This window comes from Coenobita brevimanus, chromosome 12 (assembly GCF_032717465.1).
Source record: "Coenobita brevimanus isolate Jiangsu-jjx chromosome 12, ASM3271746v2, whole genome shotgun sequence".
NCBI classification, from domain to species: domain Eukaryota; kingdom Metazoa; phylum Arthropoda; class Malacostraca; order Decapoda; family Coenobitidae; genus Coenobita; species Coenobita brevimanus.
The window spans coordinates 12,294,697-12,319,022 of NC_136965.1; the positions used below are offsets into that span (position 1 = coordinate 12,294,697).

The window sequence follows — 24,326 nt, forward strand, 5'->3', positions numbered from 1 at the left end:
CCATGTCCCGATCCTTGGCCGCCTGCCCATGCCCTACGAGGAAAGGCCTAAGTGTTAGTGCAATAAGGAGGGAGTTAGATGTATCATTATTGCCAGTTGTGAGTGGAGAAAGTGACTCCTTCTCTGAAAAACAGATTTCGCCATGTTGAATAAGGAAAAATACGCATCAGAGGAGGAGAGTGACCGTGAATTCTCCACTGTGCAGCAATATTTTCCGTCTGCATGATCATCAGCCTTTTCTGGTGATGAAGGATCAGATGTAGTTGATGATCCTGCAGAGGGTAATATATGCATAGTGGAGAAAGTGGTGGGGGAGGTAGAGAGTGAAGGAAGCAAGGAGGCTGGCAGGAGGAGAAAACGCCGCAGGCTGAGCCGCCGGGCACGAGAGCGGCTTAGGGTGGAATTTTCCACCCGTACACCATCACCCACATTCACCCACATGGCCTGCATCACTTTATGTATCACCACGTGCCACACCACGCCGACATGCCTCACTTCAAGCCTCACCATGTGCATCACGACTCTGACCTGCCTCACTCCAGGCCTCACCACATGCCTTACCATGCCGACCCGCCTCATCCCCTGCCTCACTAAGCTGCCCTGCATCATTACAGGCCTCACCACGCTGGCCTGCATCACTATAGGCCTCACCATGCTGGCCTGCCTAACCATGTGACACTTCACCACAACCTGGCCCATCTGGTTATGTTTTTGCAGGTGCACGCTGGCAGGCACGTGCCCACTGATGCCATTCACCGACACCATCACCAACACAATCACTGTCACGAGCATCATCACCTGCCTCAACTAGTGGTGAGTCAGCAGAATCGCTACCACAAGGTCATGCTAAGGGCCGTGGCAGGGCACAGGGCAGGTCACGTGCACAGCAGGCAAGGCAGGAACCATAGACTGGAAGGTTTAAAACCTTCGTGTGGGAGGAAGTGACGGGGTTTCAGTCTCAAATACCTGGGTTTGATGACATAAACGCAGGTGTGCAGCCAGAATTTCCCTGCAACAGAGCCTCTTCTGCATTGGACATCTTCCTTTCTTTTTTCACAACAGAAGTGATGGAGTTCATTGTGAAAGAAGTGAACAGTTTTAGGGATTTCTGCTGCAACTGGGCTGAAACCTCACACCTGAGAGAGAGAGTGCGATAATGAAGGAATGGACTGCAATGAGTGTTACCAAAATGTATGTTTGGCTAGCACTGACAATGTTGATGCCTCATGTTAGGAAACATAACATACACTATTACTGGCTCATGGACGATATTGCTGCAATGCCAGTATTTGGTAAGTTTATGCCACGTGACCGATATCTTGACATCTTGAGGTATTTACATTTTTCCACCAATATGGGCCCACACCTGAACGATAGGCTGTGGAAAATTCGCTCAATTCTAGAGATGATGAAGGAGAAATTTCGATCATTTTTCATGCCATTTCAGAAGGTTGTTATCGACGAGTCACTTGTTTTGTTCAGGGAACGTCTTGCCTTCATTCAGTACATGCCATCTAAGAGACACTGTTTCGGAATAAAGTTCTTTGTCTTGTGTGATTGCAAGACTGAGTAAGTGTTGATTTCATTGTGTATACAGCGAGTGATGCGGTGTTGTCAAAGGACGATTCCCATGGTTTCTCTGGCTCTGTGGTCAAGAAACTAATGGACAGGTACTTCAGTGGCAACCATATCCTTTACAATGATAATTATTACACTGCACCAAGTCTTGCAAAGTACCTGCAAGAACACCAAATTGGATCATATGGCACTGTCCATGCAAAGAGGAAGCATTGGCCATCGTTTCCCAAAGGCATTGTGAAGGGGGAGTGCAGGACCTTGCAATCAGGTAAAGTCCTGGCAATTCAATGGCATGATAAGAGAAAGGTGAATGTCCTCTCCACAGTCCACGAGGGTAAGTTGATTGACACAGGCATGGTCGATAGAAGAACGAGGCAGCCTGTCCTCAAGCCTGATGCTGTTCTGGACTATAAAGTGAACATGCAACTCGTTGATAAATCAGATATGCAGATCGGCACAATCGACTGAGGAGGTGCTCTAAGTGGTATAAGAAGGCATTCCTACATGTACTGAACATCTGTGTGCTGAATGCCTTCATTCTGTAGAAGGATGTTACACAGACCAGCACATCCCTCAGTCAGTTCGAGAAGGATGTGATTTATGGCTTTCTGGAGAGGTATAGACAGGTCAATCCTTCCATGAAACGTAGGCACAGTATACAGCAACTGCCTAATTGCCTGCAGTGCAGGGACTAGCACAGCAGGGATTTCATGGAAATATTGCCTTGCACACTTGCAGGCATAGAAGCCTTCCGGGACTGCTATGTTTGCGCCAATTCATTGCGCCGACCACACAATGCCGTATGACGAAGTAGTGGTATGCTGAATGTGAGGTTGCACTGTGTACTGACTGTTTCTTTGATTTCCACGCAAAGACCGAGTGGTAGGAGTCTGGGTATTATGAATAAGTTAGTTTTGTACATACCAGTATGTTGTTTTTTGTTGAAATAGAAAATATGATTTCACTGCTCTGCGTATATTTATGTGAATAATGGAGGCGGAAAGTATGTTTCATGATAAACTCACTGCCTTATTTTATTTGGAAAACGTTTGTTTATACATATTTATGATGAAAAATTATAACTCAAAGGAAAGAGAATGTCACAGTGGTATTTCCGTTTGCGGGCAGTACGTAAATGACTACCGATACTTGGTTCACATTCTTTTTATATATTTATTTATTTTTGCAGTAGTACTTGTAATGGCAGTTGTAGTGGTTGTAGGTGTGGTAGTAATAGCAGTGGATGCGGTAGTTGTAAAAGTAGTTGTGGTAGTGGTAGTAGTCCTTGTAGTATTAGTAGTAGTTGCTGTAGTGGTAGTTGTACATGTACTTCTAGTTGTAATAATACTATTTCTAGGAGTTACAAAACCCAGACATCTACTCGATCACCAATGCCAGACTCGAGCAACAATTCTAGCCAAACATACATTTCCGTGTGTGTGTGTGTGTGTGTGTGTGTGTGTGTGTGTGTGTGTGTGTGTGTGTGTTCTTACCTAATTGTTCTTACCTAATTGTATCTTTACAGGAATGAGTCAAGCTCGTACTGTCCCGTGTCTTAAACCATATTTATCGTACATATCCTTAAATTTGTGAAATGTTTTAGCACACACTATTTCATTTGGTAGTGCATTCCACTGATCAATTGCTCTGTTTGGGAAACTGAATTTCCTCACGTCTTTATCACCTCTCTTCTTATCCAGTTTTTTGCAGTGTCCTCTTGCTGATGCTTCCCCATATGTTAAGTAATCATTTATGTCTATTTTCTCCTTCCCTGATATGCATTTACATAGCATTATCATGTCACCTCTTTTCCTTCTCTCGTGTAGTGTTGGTAGATTCAGTTTATTTAGTCTTTCTTCGTAGCTTAGATCCCTTAAGCTTGGTATCCATCTTCCAGCGGCCCTTTGAACTTTTTCAATCTTGTCTATGTGTTTTTTGAGATGAGAACTCCAGACTACCGATGCATACTCCAGGGTTGGTCTGATGAATGATGTTATTATCCTTCTTAGCATGTCTTCATTTATGTATGTGAATGCTATTCTCATATTTGCAAGCAGTGCTTACATGTTCCGTACCTTCTCACTGATGTGGTCGGCCGGAGATAGTCTGTTATTGATAATCACACCTAGGTCCTTCTCTCTTTCTGATGTGTGTAGGGTTTTATTTCCTAACGTATAATCCCAATCAGGTCTTTTTCCACTTTTACCAAATATGATTACATGACACTTGTCCACATTGAATTCCATTTGCCATGTATTACTCCATTCATGAAGTTTATTTAATTCTTCTTGTAGCTCTTTACAACAGTCTGTGTTATTAATTCTCCTTTGTATTTTTGCATCATCTGCAAACATATTTAGATAGCTTTCATTTCCAGTGTTACTGTCTATATCATTTATATACACTAAAAACATGATTGGTGCCAGCACTGAGCCCTATGGTACTCCACTAGTCACTTCTTTCCATGATGAGTAGTTTCCCCTTAGTACTGTTCTCATTTCTCTTTTTATGAGAAAATCTTGCATCCAACAAAACCTTGCCTCGAATTCCTCCTTGATGGTACAGTTTCCATAAAAGTCTTTGGTGTGGTACTGTGTCAAATGCTTTCTTGAAATCTAAATAGATACTGTCCACCCATCCTTCTCTTTCCTGTATAGTGTCTGTTACTCTGTCTAGCAGCTCAACAGAGTAGTAACACATGATTTTCCTTTTCTGAAACCAAACTGTCTTTCTGTTATCATATTGTGTTCTTCTAGATGATTTACCCAAGCTTTTCTTATAAACTTTTGTAATACCTTGCTTACAACACTGGTCAGTGATACTGGTCTATTCCCTTTCTTGAATAAGGGGACAATATTTGCTTTCTTCCAAATATCAGGTAGTTTACCTTGACTCAAGGATTTCTTGAAAATTAAAAATAATGGTTTACTTAACTCTTTTGCACATTCTCGTAGCACCCAACATGAAATTTCATCAGGACCATTTGCTTTTCCTCTGTCTAATTTACTTAACTCCTCCTGTATTACTTTTTCTGATATTTGTATATCTGGTAGTATGTGTGGGCATGCATGTTCCACATAGTCTCTCTCAAAATTTTTTTCTTCTGTAAAAACTGATTGGAAATTCTTATTTAGTGCTTCACAAATATCTTTCTCTTGTGTATAGGTGATTCCCTCGTCTGTAATGGATTGTATTATGTCTTTTACTTTGATTTTGCTTCTGATATAGCCGTAAAATAGCTTCGGTTGATCACTACTTTTATTTATGATATCCTCCTCAAACTGTTTTTGGGCTTCCCTTCTTATTCTTGTATAATCGTTTCTTGCCTGTTTGTAATTATTATATGCCCATTCACTATTGTGTCTTCTGTATCTATTCCACAACAAATGTCTTCTTTCTTTTGATTTTTTACATTCTGTATCGAACCATTTCTGTATTTTCTTATCTGTTTTTTTGTTCTGTGGGATGTACTTCTGGACTCCTATCCCATAAAATTCACAGAATTTTTTATATACAGCATTTAAATCTTGTCCTCTAAGCTCATTTTCCCAATCAACTTCTAAGAAATACTTCTTTAGGTCATGATAATTTCCCTTTTTATAGTTTAGGCTCTTTTTGTAACTTTCATTGCTGTTAACTATGTCATATGCAATCCTGAAGTTGCAATTTAGTACTGCATTGTCGCTTTTGTGGAGCAGAGGGTGATATATTAAACTGTCAATATCATTTTCTTGCCTAGTAAATATGATATCTAGCACTGAAGGTACATCGAGTCCTCTTTTTCTGGTGGTTTCCCTCACATGTTGCGTTAGGAAAAACTCTTGCACGAGATCCAGGAGCTTTTGGTCCCAACAGCTTTCTTGGCTTATTATATCTAGAGTATTCCAATTTATATTTGTATTAAAATCTCCAGTTTGTATAATTCTTTCCGATTTCTCTTCCATTTTATGTAGTAATGCTCTTAAACTCTGAATTGTACTCTCTGCCAGGTCCTCATATTCGTCTCTTTCCCATGTATTTGATCTGGGTGGCATGTACAAATTGGCTACAGTTACTTTCCCTTCAGATGTGTTGATCTCTACTGCAATCAGTTCTAATTGTGAGGGTATATCTAGTTTTATTTCATTGACTTTTAGATTTTTCTTAGCTAATATTATCATTCCTCCTCCTTTTTTTAAGTTTCTATCTCTTCTCCATATATTATATTCCTCTAAGTTTAGTATGACATTTGATATCCTTGGTGTTAATTTTGTTTCAGTTAGGCATATTATATGTGGTTCACTTTCTCTGACATAATCATTCATCTCTAATAATTTAGATACCATTCCATCCACATTTGAGTACATCAACTTAATCATCTTGTTTATATACTTGTCATGACATGGTTCTACTACCTTCCTCCTTTTTACTCCCTCCTGTTTATGTACCACTTTCGTACCTGCAATCCTATTACTTTGTAAAAAAAAAAAAAATGTGTTCTTCTCTTCTTCTGATCTTCCCTCATTTTTTGTTTTTGCTTCCTCCCTCTTCTCTTTCAGTAATTCTAGTTCCTCTTGTGTTAGGCATCTTTTTATCCATACATTTTTGAACTCCTCTTTTTCCATAAGATTCTTTGCATTTTTTAGTATCTCCTCCACGGTGTTTACACTCTGGAAAGTTACCTTTAGAGGTCTTGACTTGCTTTTCTCGTATTTCCCTAATTTTTTGTGTTCCTTTATGTCTTTACTACAGATTTCCTCTGATACTTCTTTCAATAGACTCATTACATTTGCCATCTCCTTTTTGTATCTTGAGATCTTGTTTTTTACTTCTTCCTCTTCTATACCAGTGATTACTATAGATTTGTTGATATCTACTGAATCTCTGACTAACTTTGGATTGTTTTGGATTATTCTTATTATGTGTGTGTGTGTGTGTGTGTGTGTGTGTGTGTGTGTGTGTGTTTAAGAGAGAGAGAGAGAGAGAGAGAGAGAGAGAGAGAGAGAGAGAGAGAGAGAGAGAGAGAGAGAGAAAGTGTCTGTCTGTCTGTCTGTAATGAGGAAGACAAGCAGCGTGAGTTCAAGGTCGTTGCTACTGTGATCGGCTTTCATTCACCCAGAACGACCGATTATGGAAAAATATTCACAGAAACAGTGTTTTTAGTGTATTTTGGTCCTGGAAGTGTCATCGAACTTCCGCCACGCATACGGACACCGGCATAAAAACACCAAAAACTGCTCTCATTCACCACTCGCTCACTCTCCCTATCTGCATTTCACGGACCATCTGATGCCATCAACTTGAAGTCGAAGGATTGTTGAGTAATATGAAACCTTATTTGTTACAATTGGTTATGTATTAACAGAGATATGAAGGCTTAGATGATTTTGCGATTTCTGTCGGGAATGCCCGTCTGTGGGGAGCGTTCACGACATCTGCCAGATGGGAGGGATTAATATCCCTTGGTTTGCATCTTATGTCTTCAGTATTGACATAGATTGCATGAATAACACACAAGAATGTAATAACGGAGAAGAATCAAGTAATGAATCAGTAAGGAAGAGGTGTTAGTAACATTCCTAACAGAACTATAATACCACCCTTTGGGTTGCATTCTCATTGGGTAAGGAAGCTCCCCAACACCTTTTCCTTAGCGACTTATTTCTGGATATGGTGGGTTAATATCCTTTTGTATATAATCTATGCAGAGTGTTGTTATGTTTGAAGGATTTCTCTAACACAGAAAGGTGTTATAAGTATACTAAATTGCCTAGGAAAAGGTGTTAGGGAGCTTCCTTAACCGACGACCATACGACCCCGTGCCCTGTGACGTTGGCCCGTATTTGGATGGGCTAAGAAATCTCCCAAACACCTTTACCTCAGCGATTTATTTTGCTTATTACACTTTACTGTCTTATTTCGTGTGAAATAAATCCTTCTGATGTCTCCACACTGTCCATACATAATGTACGAAAGAACAGTACCCAGCCATAGCCAAAAATAAATCACTGAGGAAGAGGTGCTAGGGAATTTGTGACCTTGACCTTTGACCCCTTATCAAAATGGAATCGATTAATCTTTCGTTTATTCCCAATCCTTTTTATATAATCTGGCTGGAATGCTATTTACACACACACACACACACACACACACACACACACACACACACACACATCGCTCGCTGGTACAGTGGTAACGTTCTCGCTTGCCATCTGGTAGACGGGAGTTCGCGCCTCGCTCAGGTTGCGAAAAGTTTCACTGACGAAGTGGGTGGTTACTGTCCCCCTTGAGCAAGGGGATGGGTGTGTGCGTGTGTGAAGGTCACAGCCTTGCCCTTAGATCGGAATATATGAGCTCTCAGCTCCCTTCCGGGATGGTAAAAGCTGACGATCACGACCATCGAGTGATCCTGACCGTCCCGGTGAATTACACACACACACACACACACACAGAAAGTTAAACAGTACACCCCCTTCTACCCACTAAGTCCCTGCCTATGCCCTAATGCGAGAGAGAGAGAGAGAGAGAGAGAGAGAGAGAGAGCAAAACAATACACCCTACCTGTGCCCTGATGCTGGTGGGGAAATATTCGAAGGTCACAAGGTAGATCACTGAACCGATGCCGAAGTTGCAACTGAAGGCCACCAACATGAAGCAGACCAGCACCACCCACGGCCACACAGAGAGAGAGGCCTCGAGGCTGTGTAAAGAAAGATGAAGAAGCTTAGATTAGTACCTATTAAATGTGCGAGATGGGAAAAATAATAATCTTTTTGTGCCCATTTGGGCGGAAAAATAATCCACAGGTAGAGGGCTCAGGGCTGTGTCAAGGAGAGCAAGGAAGATAAGAAGCCTTAGACCAGTGCCTATCGAGTGTGCGAGGCCATTTAAGTGGGAAAATTGTCTTTATATTTATTTATTTATTTATTTTTTGCTCATTAGGCAGAAAAATTATCATTTTTTTTGCCAAGTTCGTTAACCCCTTAACCGCGGGGCGTCACTTTCGTGACGCTTGGCCACAATGGATCATACCTCGGGGCGTCACTTTTGTGATTCTGTGTTATTTTGAATTATCCCGGGCTCTCAAGTGGTGGCTTGTATCATCTATCAGTACTGCTAATGTCCAACACTAGTCAGCACTCCAAATCTCATCTGTACTCCCATCCATTGTTGACATTTTAGCGATTTTACCCCCTTCATGACTCCCCTCCCTACCTGCCCTCCATTACCCTCTCCTCTCACCTCCCACGCCGCACTGCGCTACGGAAATTTTCCCCTGATTTTTCCACAGATTTTATCCATTGAAATAAGCCCTATGCCCTATATTTATACCAAATAATATATACCAAAAAAAAAAAACAGGTAAGTGATAGTGTTATACTCCAGAAATTGGCTAATTATCACCTGACAAAACCTCACGTGCATTCATTCGCTACATTACCACGGTAATTTCCCCTTTGATTTATGCCTTGTAATCGATGTCTGTAATAAAAATATATATCAGAAAGGAAGGGAGAATCCTAACTGACATTTACATTCACCTGGAACTACCTATTTCTTTATTTATTGCCGAGATTTTCTACCTATAAAAAATTAGCCTGTAAGTTAGCAGCAGTCAGCCTAAAGTGTCATTGTCAACCCTTCCCTTCTCAAATAAGCTGCGGCATTTAGTTCCTTGTCCTCCGGTGTAGAGAAAACATGTCGCACTCGCGCCCCGCCATTCCTGCCGCTTCTGCGCCCATTGCAAAGGGCCCCGTGACCTCTACTCCAAAGAAAAGTGGTGAGGCAAGCAGGAAAGGCCTGAGTGACTCTGCAGTGGCACGTGAACTGGCAGAATTGTCCATGATAATGATGGACAGTGACTATGACGATTCGGGTGAATCGTGTGATGAGCCGGGTGAGGTTATCGCGCCAGAAACAGCAACAATGAGTGCTTCAATAAGTGAAACAGTGTCTAGCTCCAAGGGAAAGGAGCCTTTAGCGCAGGAAGGACAAGAATTTGGGAAGGGAGTGAAAAGGCAGCGTGTTAGCCCCAGAACAATGCCCCCACATGACCCAGCCCACCATGAGTCACGAGTGCATTCACCTCCCCGTTCCCCGAGCCCCGCTTTACTCATCTTGTCTTCATCGTCGGCTGAGTTATCTCCGGAGTCTTCGTCGTCGGAGTCACCACCAGCATCAACAGTGAAGGCAGGCCATAGAGGTAGAGGTAAATCAAGGAGAGTGAAAAGTAGTGTAGCTAGTAGGGTAAGGGCTGCTAGTGCTGTACAGCAACCTAGGGTCAGTGAGAGTGACCTTGACAGAGATAAACCTCCCTCACAGCCAACCTCCACCACCACCACCACCACCCGCCCTACACCGCCATGACAGGGAATCCTGGACGCCTTCGCGTGGAGGGAAGGGTCAGATTTTGTCTCCGAAAATCTTGTTTTTGATGAGAGCTCCTCAGGAGTTCAGCCTGCCTTCACTATGGATGAAAATGCTGAGTGTGTCAACTACCTTTTGGCCTTCCTAGATGACGAAGTCATGCAGCACATATGTGATGAGACCAACAGGTATGAATCACAACGTGCTGCAAGTGGTACAGGTGCAGCCAAGATGCAACAGTGGTCCATGCTGGGAGTGCAGGAGCTGTATGTGTTCTTTGCCCTCATGCTTCTCATGCCACACTCCAAGAAGCATGAGTTGGAAGAATACTGGTCCATGGACCCCTTACTACCCTCACCCACCTTCAATAAGTACATGGCCAGAGATCGCTTCCGGAACATCATGGGAAACCTGCACTTTGCCGACAACGATGTACCTTCCCAAACCGACCCACTCTGGAAGATCCGGGAGATTCTGAGCAGAATGAAGGATAAGTTCATGTCATTCTTCCACCCATTTCAGAAGGTTGTCATTGATGAATCCTTGGTTTTGTTCAGAGGACGTCTTCGGTTTGTTCAATACATTCCAAGCAAACGCCATCGCTTTGGAATTAAGTTCTTTGTACTGTGCGACTGTAAGACGGGGTACATCCTTGACTTCATCATATATTCAGCCAGCACTGTCGATCTCGATAAAACACACCCCCTTGGCTTCTCAGGCTGTGTAGTGAAAATGCTCCTAGAAAAGTATATTGGTGGGAATCATTTGCTGTATACAGACAACTACTATACAGCACCGAAACTTGCCAAATACCTTTCTGAGCACGGCATTGGCTCCTGCGGCACTGTGAAAAGTAATCGTGCCAACTTCCCCAAATTCCCAGAGGCGGGAAACTTGCAGCGAGGAGACGTGTACCTACGCAAGTGTGAGAAGATGCTGGCAATACGGTGGCATGACAAGAGAGTCGTGCACATGCTCACCACCGTACATAAGGGGGAGATGAGAGACAGTGGGAAGGTCGACCATAGGACAGGCGAACCTGTGATGAAACCTGATGCTGTGTTGGACTATAATATCAGCATGCGGCTGGTGGACAAGTCCTACATGATGATTGGTGAGATCGACTGCCTCAGGAAGAATACTAGGTGGTACAGGAAAGTTTTTCTGCATCTCATAGATATGACGATGCTGAACGTCTTCATCCTGTACAAGATGAAGGTCAAGCCACCCAAGTCCTTCTCCCTGAGGTTGTTTGCCAGGACTTGTGTCCAGCAGCTGCTGGAAAGATATGGTAGGGTGCAAGCAGCAACTCCAAGGCGCCATCCAGTAACACTTCCCGACCGACTTGAGCAGAGGGCGTATATGGATCGGCACAGACTTGAGCTAATGCCTGCCACAGGGAAAAGGAAGGCTGCGATTCGCAGGTGTCAGGTATGTGCGCATACCACACGCTGCACACCTGAACATAAACGCACCTCTTGGCAGTGCGCTGAGTGCCAGGTTCCCCTCTGTGTTACCTGCTTCTTCGATTACCACAGCCAGAAGCAGTTCTAACAGTGCAAGTGTGGAAGCAGAATTATTTGGAAATAATGTGTAAATAATGTGTAAATAGCAGGTGAAAGCAATGGATGTTCAGTTCATATGATTGAACAGTGTATTATAGTTTTATCTTACTGAAAGTGATAGTGAATAACATAGTGTAAGTAAAATAGCAGGGTAAATATTGAAAATAGAATAGAAAATGTAAATAATAATGTAAGTAATTAGTAATATAAGAATATGAGTACAAATAATTTATGTTATAACAGTGAAAGTGAATCCGTGGCTCTCTACGTATTTTACTGAATGAAAAATTGAATGACTTCAGTGACAATAAACTAATACGACTGAAGGAAACTTATGGAGAAAGACTCCAGATATATATAAGTGTGATATAGTAATAGAAATATTAAGTGTGAGGGGTTTTATGAATAATAAATGACAGAGTGCCTAGAGCGAACTAGTGCAAGTGTGACGATCAGACGCGCTCATAATTTCCGTTGCTTTCACAGTTTTTTTTTTTTTAGTATGGATCCCAAACTACTTGAAAATTGTAGAATAGTGTTTATAGTGTTTGTATCTGGCTGTGGTAATCATATTACGGGTTGTCGGGAAGTGTAAAGTGGAGACTTCGTTACCCTACTTCAGAGGTCTCCACAAGTCCTACGGTAACCGACGAAGGCTCAACAATCATTCCAGGAGAAAGCTGAAGGTATGTGCCATAAGCATATGTAATTTTATTATTCTAGGACTAATAATTGATTTTTGGCAAATATTTTTTGAGAGTCTGTCGGAGCCAAAATAACCCCACGGGACACGCAAGTCATTGGTAAACAAGCCCGTGGTGTAGGGGTTAAATTAAAATGATCCCTGCCACCTCTTTCTTAGCAATTTATTTTAGGATATGGCTGGTTAATATCATTTTGTTCGTTATTCATGCAGAGTATGGCGATGTTTGAAGGATTTATATATACAGTATCACATAAACGGACAGCAAGGTGTAATAAGTAAATTAAATTGCTTAAGAAAAGGTGTTAGGGAGCTTCCTTAACCGATGAGAATACGGGTCCATGTGTTCAGAAGGGAAGGCATACCCCACACACCCGCATACAACCACCCAAGGAGGAGGTGTCATGATTATAAACTATTTCTATATTTTCATGTCTGGTTAAATCTCTTAGGAATTTTGGGGAGATTTGACCATCATCCCTATCATTTACAACTACCGTAATTCCTTCCATCGACTGACTTCTTTTTATTGCATTCTTTATGTCTTCAGTTAATGTTATTTAGCTTTGCATATTATATTTTTCCAACGAAATAAAGAGGCTAGATTCTGGCGTTTACAAATGCCTGCACTACATGATACCTCTCCTAGGTTAAATTCGTCTGGAGGTTGCAACTGTTAGATAAAATTAGGTCTTCTGTCCATCTTTCCATCTACCTATAGTCAGACGCCTTCATCCAGTAAGGGGTAGTCACAAACAAATCGCCTCCATGTCGCCCCATTCCCTGCCATTTCGCTGTTCTTCCCCCAGCTCGCACCCATCTCTCTCATATACCTCTCCATTCCATCCCTGTAATTCATCCTTGGTCTCCCCCTCTCTCCCCTCCTCCGCCTCACTCACATACACTGTCCTCATGAATGTCTTGCTCTCCATCCTCTCAACACGGCCAAACCACTACAGTGTACGTCTAATGCTTTCTCTCATATCCACATTCACATTTCTCCTGCATTGCATAAAACCTTCCAATATCGCCATTGTCTGCATAAATAACATACAAAAGAATGTTAACCCCTACACCGCAGGCATGTTTACCGATGTTTTGCGTGTGCCGCGGGGTTATTTGGGCTCCGACAGACTCTCAAATAATATTTGCCAAAAATCAGTTATTAGTCCTAGAATATTAAAATTATATATGCTTATGGCACATACCTTCAGCTTTCTCCTGGAATGTTTGTTGAGCCTTCGTCCGTTACCGTAGGACTTGTGGAGACCTCTGAAGTTGGGTAACGAAGTCTCCACTTTACACTTCCCGACAACCCGTAATATGATTACCACAGCCAGATATTAACACTATAAACACTACTCTATGATTTTCAAGTAGTTTGGGATCCATACTCCAAAAAAAAAAACACCGTGAAAGCAATGAAAATTATGAGCGCTTCTGACCGCCGCACTTGCGCTAGTTCACTCTTGGTACTCTGTCATTTATTATTCATAAAACCCCTCACACTTTATAATTCTATTGCTATATAACACTTATATATATCTACAGTCTTTATCCATAAGTTTCCTTCAGTAGTATTAGTTTATTGTCACTGTAGGGATTCAATTTCTTTCAGTAAAATACGTAGCATTCACTTTCTCGTCCTGTATACTAGCATTGAGAGTGAATGTCACTTTCATCTTCACTCTCATAACTCATAGTATTCAGAGATGCTAGAGTGAAACTTTCACTTCCATTACCCCTAGGGTATATACTCGTATTCTTATAATACTACTCATTTACATTTCTATTTACGTTTTCTATTTTATTTACGTTATTTACATTTCTATTTTATTTACACTGTGTTATGCACTGTCACTTGAAGTAACTTATAGAACTATTTTCCATTGTTCACGTATATTTACATTCATTACTTTCACTTGCTGTTTACACATTATTTACACATTATTTACAATTCCACTTGCCCAGTTTTACTCAATAGAAAGATCGTAGTCACTCTTTTATCAATTGTCAGCCCTTTACCTCTTTCCACACGAGGTTTAGTAGGGGGTAAAGGTCACAGGGCCCTTTGCATGGGGGTGAAAAAGGCCCTGAAGTCAGCGAGAGGAACAGCCGTACCTCCTCTTCGGAAGATGAGAGAGAACTGATAAGGGAGGGCCGGCCTGGGTAGAGGCCTACTTAGGGGATATTCAGTACTACCAACGTAGCTCTTGAAACAGCTATGTATTTCACTGAAACGATTGGCAGGAAATCTAGACAATACATTATAAATTAGGTAGTTCCAGGTGAATGTAAATATCACTTAGGCTTCTCCCTTCCCTCCTTATATGTATATTTCTTACGAAAATAGATTATACAGCATATTTCAAGGGGAAAAAACAGCGAAAATTAGCGAACGAGTGCACGTGAGGTGTTGTCAGGTGATAATTAGCCAATTCCAGGTGTATGGCACTCTCACTTACCTTATTTCTTTCTTGTATATATTATTTGGTATAAGAATAGGACATAGGGCTTATTTCAATGGATGAAATCAGTGAAAAATTCCAGGGAAGATTTACTTAGCAAAGCACGGCCGGGCAGGATAGGGTAATGGAGGGGGGGTAGGGAGGGGAGTCAAGAACAGGGAGAAATGGCTAAATTGTCAACAATGGATGGGAGTACAGATGAGATTAGGAGTGCTGACTAGTGTTGGACATTGGCAGTACTGATAGATGATATAAGCCCCCACTTGGAAGCCTGGGTGAATTCAAAATAACACAAAATCACAAAAGCGACGCCCCGCGGTATGATCCCTTGCTCCCAAGCGTCACGAAAGTGACGCCCTGCAGTTAAGGGGTTAACCAGCCATATCCAAAAATAAATCACAGAGGAAGAGGTGCTACGGAGCTTCATTAACCGACAAGAATAGGCATGAGACTTAAAAAATTCTGCTGCTGCCACACAATACCCTCCGCACACCAGCCCCTGTAGTATTCAGAAATGGAGACGGCTGTACATAGGTATACTCCACACACCCCAATGCAACTGTTCGAGAAGGAGAGTCTTGTGTGTAAACTACTACCACGTTTTATGTTTGGGTGGGCAGGAGGTTCATACGTACCTTCATTATTTAATGTCCCTCCCAAATTAAAATAATTTGGAAACAGCAACTGATTGGTAAAATGTGGTTGTCAGATTGAAGGGATTATTTTACTTTGTACAGAGGTTAGTATTATCGCCGGTTAAGAAAGTTCCATAACACCTCTTCCTAAGCGATTTATTATTAGATGACTGGTTTATTTCCTTTTGCATGTTATGTATGCAAAGTGCGGGGGTAATAGAAGACTTCACATAAAACATGACAGTAACGTGAAATAAAACAAACAGCTAAGGAACAGGTGTTAGGGAGCTTCCTTAACTGACGAGAATATGGGGCCTGAGACTACAGACAAGCGCAAAAGATAGCCTGTCATTCCACTATGTCTACTGCACGCTCTGGGTAGGTGTATGGGCAGAGAAAAATACCAAGCCTCTCCCAGCTCAGGAATAGTAGCAGGAGAGGGGAGTGTATGTAGAAGAGGTGAAAAATTTGGGAAATAGATTTATCATGCCTCTCTCAGGTAAGGAATATTAGTCAAAAGAGGAAAGTGATGAGTAGATGAGTTGGATTATTAGGAATGCTAGGCAGACAGACATACCAAGATTCTCTCTGATTAGGAGTTTTAGCCAACAAAGAAAGTTGACAAGTAGAAGAGGTGAAACAGGCAAATTTTGTCCTCGACATTAAACAAATATATGCTCTGGTCAGCAAGAAGATAAATAAAAATCTAGTGGTAAAAAAAAAAAAAAGTAAACAGAAAAGGAAGAAAAAGAAAAAAAAGAAAACATAAAAGGCGTCTGGGTGACTTTACAGAAAATATCAGGTAATAATGGAGGGTTGATGTGATGTTACCTGATAAAGTTCAACCTGCCTGGTATTGGTTCCATAGATAGTGTGTGAGATGTTAGCTTGCTGTGTGGTGTCAAACTGTACATGGACTGGCGGTGGAATCAAGTATGTTATGGTCCCCAGCACAGTATAAGCCACCAGTTTCACCACCAGAGAGATGATGAGGCACCAACGGCGGCCCAGTCGGTCCACCAGTGCAGTCATGGCCAGACTGCCACACAGGAACACTGACATCACTAAGATCAAACTCAGGTTGGCGTCCAGCATCACCCCGGAGCTTACCATCATTCTCAGCATGTTCACTTTTATCACCTCGACGCCTACAAATGCAGAAATGACAAATAAGCCACATATAACCACCTGTTTTTTAATAACGTCACGTGACAGAAGAACAGCCCATCTTGAACTGCCATCCTGCATCTGATTTAGATTTTTCAGATGATTCAGCTCCTCTTGTACATCGTCACAGGAAGGTCTCAGACGCCGAAGGATTGACAAAGCTTCAGCCTCCTTCTCATGGATGGCAAGGTAGGTCGGGCTATCCGGGATGACAAACAGGAGTCCAGCGAAGAACAAGGCCACAACACCAACGTTGATGAAGCTGGTGTGATACCAGGGAAGGACCATGCCCAGCACAGCCACCATCATGAACCCAAGGCCTTTCATCACATCCAAAAAGGCGAGCGCCAGACCACGGATGTTGGTGCTGGCGATTTCAGCCATGTAGCTCCTTCCACCAATCACAAGTATGGCCGATCCTACTCCCACCGAAAATCTGCAAGATACAACTAGATCTGAGTTTGTAATTTCTCAGCCAGATACTGGCAGGTCTCGTCACAAGAGCTAAATTCTAGGTAGCATAGGTACTTTACAGCACCTCTTGCTTAGTCATGTATTATGTGTATTACAGCTTGGCATTTCCCAGTTTTATGTAGTTTTAAATGCGACAGTTCCATCAGTCTCATTCAAGAGGATATTAATATGTATTGCACGATATGGACGGTGAAGGATTTTCAAAAGGTCACCAAAACCACATTAAATACAGAGCTAAAGCAGGTTTGTGTTGCAATAAATACATCACAACACTTTCTACTGTAACCTGGGGAAAACAGACATAACAGCTTAACAATAATCAGTGAAACATAAACACGCTAATTTTGTGGAATTCTCTGCGCGGTGGATTTGGAGTTTCTTAGTGTACTATTCCCGCCAAATTTCTGAAGTCTTCTCACTACCCTTGAAATTCACAGCTTCATTTCTTACCTCCTCCTTGCCTTCTCATTCATTCATTCCAACTAGGTGGCAAGTTCCATGCCTACTTGTTTTCTTTTTTTAGACCTTTTCGTTTTTAATCACACAAGGATCAGGATTTGTAAAGAGAGGGTCCTGCTTCATCTTCTTCTCCTTTTTTCCTCTCTTCTTTTCCATGTTTTCTATTCTCTTCTTTTCCATCTTCTCATTTTCTTTTCCTTTTCTTTTAGTCTTTTCCTTTTCTCGTTTTTTTCGCTTCTTCTTCTTCATCTTCTTCTTCTTCATTTCTTCTTCTTCTTCCTCTTCCCTGTTTTGTAACCCCAAACTGAGTAGCACAGGACCTGCACAGAACCTAATGAACTTAAGGAAGCTGGCCACTTCAGCAGGACACTCCCAGAACTCTGTCACAGAAGTTGTGTTGAAGGATTACGTGCGAGTTACAAGAGTGGGTCCACTGTGGTAACCAAGATCCAGTCTCATCGGTTATGGAAGCTCTCTAGCATATCTTCCTTAGCGATGTATTTCCGGATATGGCTAGTTAATATCATTTTATATGATATTTATGCTGAGTATGGTGATATTTGAAGGTATTAAATTACTCAGGAGAGGATATGAAGGAGAAATAAGCAAAATAAATCGCTTAGGAAGGGATGTGAGGAGCATCCTTAACTGCAGAGAATACAAGTCCCATGTGCTGTGGCGCAGAAGGCTTCATTACAATCGTATTAAGGGCAATAATATGTTGAGTGCTTTCATAACAATACCCCTATTACCATAGCTTGCTCATACTTTCATCTTTTTGTAGCTTACTTCCCGTAGTTCAGTGGCAGACAATGACAATACTGTGGCTGTACATCCTTTCCGTAGCATTTCTTCATGACTATTATGTTTTTACTCTAACCTGGCCCAAATTTTTATCCTTTGGCAGCTTACTTTACGTTTTTCACTGAAAGAAATAACAATGCCATAGTTCTACACACTTTCCACACTTCCTCATTACTTCCATTATATTCTACTGCTAACTCCTTCCTGCAACTCAGCATTCAAGACAGAGGGATGGCAATTTTAGGTCAAGTAACGGTACGCTGGGCATAGTCTTACTTCTGGGTCCACTGACCTGCCAGCAAGGATCATCTCCGGCCTGACTGCAAAGGCAAATAGCAGCCAAGCGAGGGCAAAAGGCAAGCAGGCGGCAAGGAGTGACAGACGGCGACCAATCCTAGTAGCTAGTACCCCAGCCAGTAGAAAAGAAAGTGCCATTCCTGCAGGGAAGATGCTACCTGTGGAGAAACAATGTTATTAGAGTGATCGATTACAGCACATTGATAGAAAAAAAAAATGTTAAAAAGCGAATTGAAAAATCATATTGGGCTTACCTTTTCTGTATGATAACGTGTTTCCCACCATCCACTTACTTGATGCAGTGTTACTGGAAGGAACACTACACTACTTGACAAATCAAATGGTTTCTTAAATCTCAGGGAAGTAGTTGTCTGCTTTTGGCAGTCGGTTTAGTTTCCAATCCTTGAAAAACATCACCTGTACCCAGGCCATCCTCAGTATGGGGATTCTTTAAGAGGAAGCATGGAAGGATTTTTAGGTTAGATTAGGTTAAGAAATGAAGTAAAGAGTAAAGGAAAAGAGGATTTTGAAATATCTTGTAGAGGAATAGAGGAAGGTGTCCCGTGTATATGTATGAAGAATCACGCTCGAAAATTGAAAATTGTGCAAATTATGAACCTTGCAATTGCGCAACTTACCAGTACGTCGACGGGACTGGCAAATGCAAAATGTTACAACGTACCCATACGTCGATGGGACGTCTCGGGTTAAGAGGAAGCATGGCAGGATTTTTAGGTTAGATTAGGTTAAGAAATGAAGTAAAGAGCAAAGGAAAAGAGGATTTTGAAAGGCTGGTGACAAGGAATTGTGAGAGGAGAGAGGTACAGCAGTAACCATCACAGGGTTTAGCGGTGTGAAGAGAAGAAATGTGGATCTGGACACTGGCAGATGTAATAGTTGTTGTGAAGTGCTTAACAAATGTCAGGAATTTGGGTTATTTTTAAAAGAATCCTCAATCCTTATGATGACTGGGTACTTTACTTGAAGAGTGCTGTGCTACACTCTCAGGGTCTAGTTCATCTCTGTCTCTCCTAGTTTCGTTCAGAGAGGGGTAAGTGTGCTCCTTTTTTATACCGGCGATTTTCAACCAATGTTCCGCAGCACATCAGTGTGCCGAGAAGCATCCGTAGGTGTGCCCTGGGAGTTTAAATAGCATTTGGGGGAGGCAGTAACTCAGCTGGTAGAGAGGTGACCTGCAGTCCTACCGGACCCAGGTTCGAATCCCCGCTGGGGGAGGGAACAGTTTATGGATTTGATAAAAAAAAAAAAAAAACAGGCTTTACTGATCTACCAGAAGACCTGCCGACATGTCGTAAAAATACACCCATTAATACCAATACACCACTCCTGTATGAGACAGCCCTAGCATGTTTTTAATATGGACGGTGGGTGTCAGTGCCGAAGTGGTGACATATAGAGGTGTACTGTATGTAGGAAGACTACTGGACCATGACAGCAGGCTGTGAAATCTACGCCCAGAGTCGGACACATAAGAAAAATGGATAGCATGTTAAAAAATTGCATTCAGAAACGTTTTGGCATTACTGGTACTCTTATTGAGCACATTAAACTCTTTTTCAATAATGCAATAAATAAATGTGTTGTTCAGTAGAAGCCCAAATGGTAGTATTAAATTCTCTCCTGAATTCCGTAGTGTAGAACCGCCAATCTCCACTGCCAGCCACAAGATACGGGCATGCCTGTCAACCATATGAACTCGGACAAAGAACATCATGAGACAACACCAAGCACAAGTTTTCCACTGATATTTTTCATGTAAGCAAAGGCTTTTTATTTTTTTTACTCATGTTTGTATTTGAATACAATTTATATCTGAAAGTTTCATATTATTTTTTTATGAATGGCATCCAACCTCACTGTACATTCACTGACTTCACATCTCTCGAAGACCATAACTTTACACTTCCCTACATTCACCTTTAGATTCCGTTTCTTATATAGTCTGGGAGAGTGTGTAACAAACGGAATCTAAAAGTGAATGTAGGGAAGATTAATGGTCTTCGAGAGAAATGGAGTTAGTGAATGTACAGTGAGGTTGGACGAGGAGGAAATAGAAAATATTATTGCGTTTAAGTACTTTTGGCAATGTTAATAAATTATTATCTTTTAATTATGAACACATTATTTTCTTTTAATTTATTAAATCTATCCTTAAAGATTGATGAAGTGCCTCGACCATTTTAGTGCTTGTCTCACGGTTACATGAGATGAAAAAAGGTTGAAAATCACTGGTTTATACCCGAGCAATCACGTTAAGTTGATTTAACCCCCAACCACCAGGGGTTTCCTGACATCACCCACTCCTCCTTACAGGAGATTTCCGTGATTTTGGAAAAAAAAAAAAACTTTCATCAAACCCTAATATCTGCCAAACTATTAAAGCTAGAGAAAAAATAAAGATACACAAGACTCAACAACTCTTCCCCTTTCAAACGAAAGTATCCCGAGGTCTCTAGGTGGTCCCGTCAATGAGTAAGGATAAGCTGAAGATGACTAGTTTTCTGTGTTTCAGCCGGCTGCTTCCAAGCGCACGCCACTGACGGTGACCTTGGACTCACTGGTTAGCATTGGCAGCACTGACTGAAGTGATGATTGTAACACTGCCAGGGATTCCTTGGATGAATTTTCCACTCAGTTTTCAACTTTTCCATACTCACCGTCGTAAGGATGAGTCATCACCCTGTTCATGTGGCTCCCCATAGGGTTTTCTACCTGTTTCATAGTGCCACTATGACCCATAGGGGTGTGTTAAAAGAATAGCTCTTTGATTTTCTGTACTCACTTCTTGCATCAAATATAATAATTTCCCTCTACTACGACACTTATAATTGCACATGACATCACGATTGTGGGATATCGCGCATTCAGAAGTAAACGTTGTGGTTGTTTCACACACTGTGGTTGAGTATGAGGTAATGACTTGCACTAAAATTCAGACTGATTTGTACTAATCAGGGGCATCACAGAAATATTACGAAAGATATACACAACATATATTATTTGTTCTTCACAACATAAATATGCTTATGCTCACATACTCAGTGCTATTTTCTGAGTAATGAGGGAAAAATTTAGTTATAGCCAGCCAGATAATTTTCTTTCTGGCCCCCCTTACTAGTGGTTTTCTTTCATGTAAAAGGTAGGCTAACTCAAGGTATTTCCAGTCATTGTTTCACCAATAACCATAACCAGTAACACTTACTGCCTTGCACTTGTAAAACTTATTATAAAACACTGATATTATAACACTTACTAGGTAAAACTTATATCTTACATTTCACTTATGTATAACAAATAACACACTTGTGCATACCTGTTTACTATTTACATTTTCCCACACACCTGCTCAGTAATCACGCTCGGAGTGATATTTGCAAAAACATTTAGGGCATAGGGGGACCTTGCACTCTGCATGCTGGTACGCTGTCTCTTTTCATGCTGGGAGACAGCGTTTGGTGGTGTGGCAGATGTGGCACCACCTGTACGCCCAACGACCTGTAGTGCTACAGCCAATCTCTACCAGCCTGTCCCACTAGAAATACTCGGCACAGCTTAGCCTGTCAGCTGTAGGCAATGTCTGTCTCCCGCCTTGCACCTGGCACTTGTGCAGTTAAATCCTCTTTAAGGAGTTTGAGTGCAAGCTCTCTCTCAAACTCTCGTTGAGAGACAGGTTCCTTGATGAGCTCCTTGAACAGTATGAAACTGCTCAGGACGGTGATATAAAGAAGATGTAAAAGCCTTCTTATACCACTGGCAGGACTTATGAAGGCAATCGACCTCACCAATTTGCACGTCCGACTTATCAACAAGCCGCATGTTGATATCATAGTCATTGACAGCATCGGGCTTGAACATGGGCTCACCCGTCCTGTAGTCTGTCTTTCCTATTTTGCCAAACAAACAACTCCCCCACCTCCACAGGTAGCCAGTCCCTCATGTGCGTGCATTCCTGCCAGGCACGTCCAGCCACTGCACACTTGTAGCCTGGTGGAAATTAATTTCATCTATCAGATATTGTATGATGACAGTGGTGAATATCGCCCTGAAAATATTGCTAATAGGGAAACCTCATCATCCTGAACACTTGTCTCTTCCTCATCAAAAACCAGCACAGAGCACTGGAATCCTGCTCCTTTCTTCCGTACAAAGGTAGCGATTCTGCCGACCCCTGGTAAAATGGGCCATTTGCCATAGGCAGCACGTCTTTTTTGAGTGCGTGCATCCCCACATGCACGCCCACGTGCACGCCTATGGGCAGGGGGTGAGGGGGAAGAAGAGGGAGAAGTGTGAGAGGCGCGGGAGTATGGGGGTGATGAGTCACCTGATGCAGGCCTTCCCTGGGGAGACACTTCCTTCTGAGTCACACCATGTGGGGCCCGTGTGGAAAATTCCACTCCTGAAGGGTTCAGTTGTGGTGATTTGGCCCTTGAAGTACTCGGCCGAGTTGAAACTGGACGTTTGAGGGCGAGACAGCAGCAAGCAGACTGCGAGACTTATGGTGAGATGGCTCATAGGCGTTTATTTCCCAGATGATTGCCAACTCCACGCTCACCTCCCCGGTGTGCACGCATCAACCTCCTCTTCCTCAGTGAACTCATCACTGTCAAAGGCCCTGCCTTCCTCCTGTAGCAGTTTGAGAGCCTTTTCAGTCATCTGAGAGTGGGAAGGGGTTGGAGGGCGAGAGAGTTCACACTCCACATGGTAACTTTTTTTTTCCTCTGAAGAAGTACTTTCACTCAGTGTCCGTGAGGACACTGCATCATCCAAGGCACGACTGATGGCGCTGTCACTGAGCCCTTTCTCTGGCACAAAGGGCAGAACTCTAGAGGGCGTCGATTATGCAATTGGCCCCGTGCTGAGGGGGACGGAATCGGACGAGAAAGATAAGGAAGACATTACTCTACACTCTACCAGTACAGTGTACAGACTGAGCCATGCATCAGTGGGGTACCTAGGGGATCAAACTACACTATGGTTGTCATAGAAAATGGTCGCGGGTTCAAAGGGTGGTGGGAAGATGCTTGCGGCTATACATGTCAACAGGCGCCCCAAATCATGACGGCTATGCATCTCATCCGGCACATAGGAGTTAAGGAATTCTCGGATGTGTACACATAAAATGATCTTCTTAGCATTCCCTTCCTGAGTGTGCAAATTTAGTGAGAGGAAACAGTCAATGCCAGTCAGCGCATTCAAGTTGCGTCTGAATTGTGAAAACTCAGCAAGAAACATAATTATGCTCCCTTAAAGTTGATGAGGTAGGCTGGGTGGTTCTACTGTATGAAGGGATTGATGCAAAACAAGAGGTCTTGTTGGTGCTATGAAGACCTTGATAAGAAAAAAGAGGTTTTAGTGTGTCATCTGCATAAGGGATTACATGAAGGAGTTGTAGCACCCACATTAACATCTGGATGTGTGATTTTGGGGTGTCATGAAAACGAAAAGTCAGAGGTTAGAGTCGGTCATATTATTTGTCAGACTGGTTATAAAAAGGTTAATGAAGCAAGTGGTTTATAATTGAAGTTGGAAGTGGTAGGAGGTATGATAGGCCAAGAAGAAAGTGGACAGATTGTATCATATCTTTTACAAAGGCCCCAACGTGCTTGCTTGCATCGGCCTCGGTCACCTAATGGCGTCTTTCCACGCTGCTCGATCTCTGGCTACTTCCCTATACAGTGCTTTATCCCTTACGTCACACTCTTTGATCTCGTCCCAGGTCTTCTTCTGTCAGCCTTCTGCAACCCTACCTCCAGGATTCACACTTCTCACCTTCCACACCCAGCTGTCATCAGCCTTTCCACATGGCCAA

The 24,326-nt window shown here is 42.3% G+C and overlaps 1 protein-coding gene across 1 annotated transcript; it reads right to left on the reverse strand.

Annotated features, from left to right (window-relative positions):
- Positions 1-496: 496 nt before the first annotated feature.
- Positions 497-22,372, reverse strand: LOC145412758 (facilitated trehalose transporter Tret1-like). The gene is made up of 5 exons (XM_080282556.1): positions 22,300-22,372; positions 18,492-18,654; positions 16,146-16,898; positions 8,119-8,257; positions 497-664 (listed from the first exon to the last, which is right to left on the reverse strand). Exons 1-5 carry the CDS (start codon positions 22,370-22,372, stop codon positions 497-499), a joined length of 1,296 nt encoding a protein of 431 aa, XP_080138682.1.
- Between the last annotated feature and the right edge of the window lie 1,954 nt (positions 22,373-24,326).

What these genes read in the sequence shown, in the direction of transcription:
- LOC145412758 (XM_080282556.1), bottom strand. Translation starts at nt 22,372, where the DNA reads ATGTTCAAGCCCGATGCTGTCAATGACTATGATATCAACATGCGGCTT. An exon ending in GAGATGATCCTTGCTGGCAG is followed by an intron (nt 16,899 to 18,491) that starts GTCAGTGGACCC and finishes TGTATCTTGCAG; the next exon opens with ATTTTCGGTGGGAGTAGGAT. An exon ending in CCACCAGCATCAGGGCACAG is followed by an intron (nt 665 to 8,118) that starts GTAGGGTGTATT and finishes TCACATGGTTAG; the next exon opens with GCAGGCCAGCATGGTGAGGC.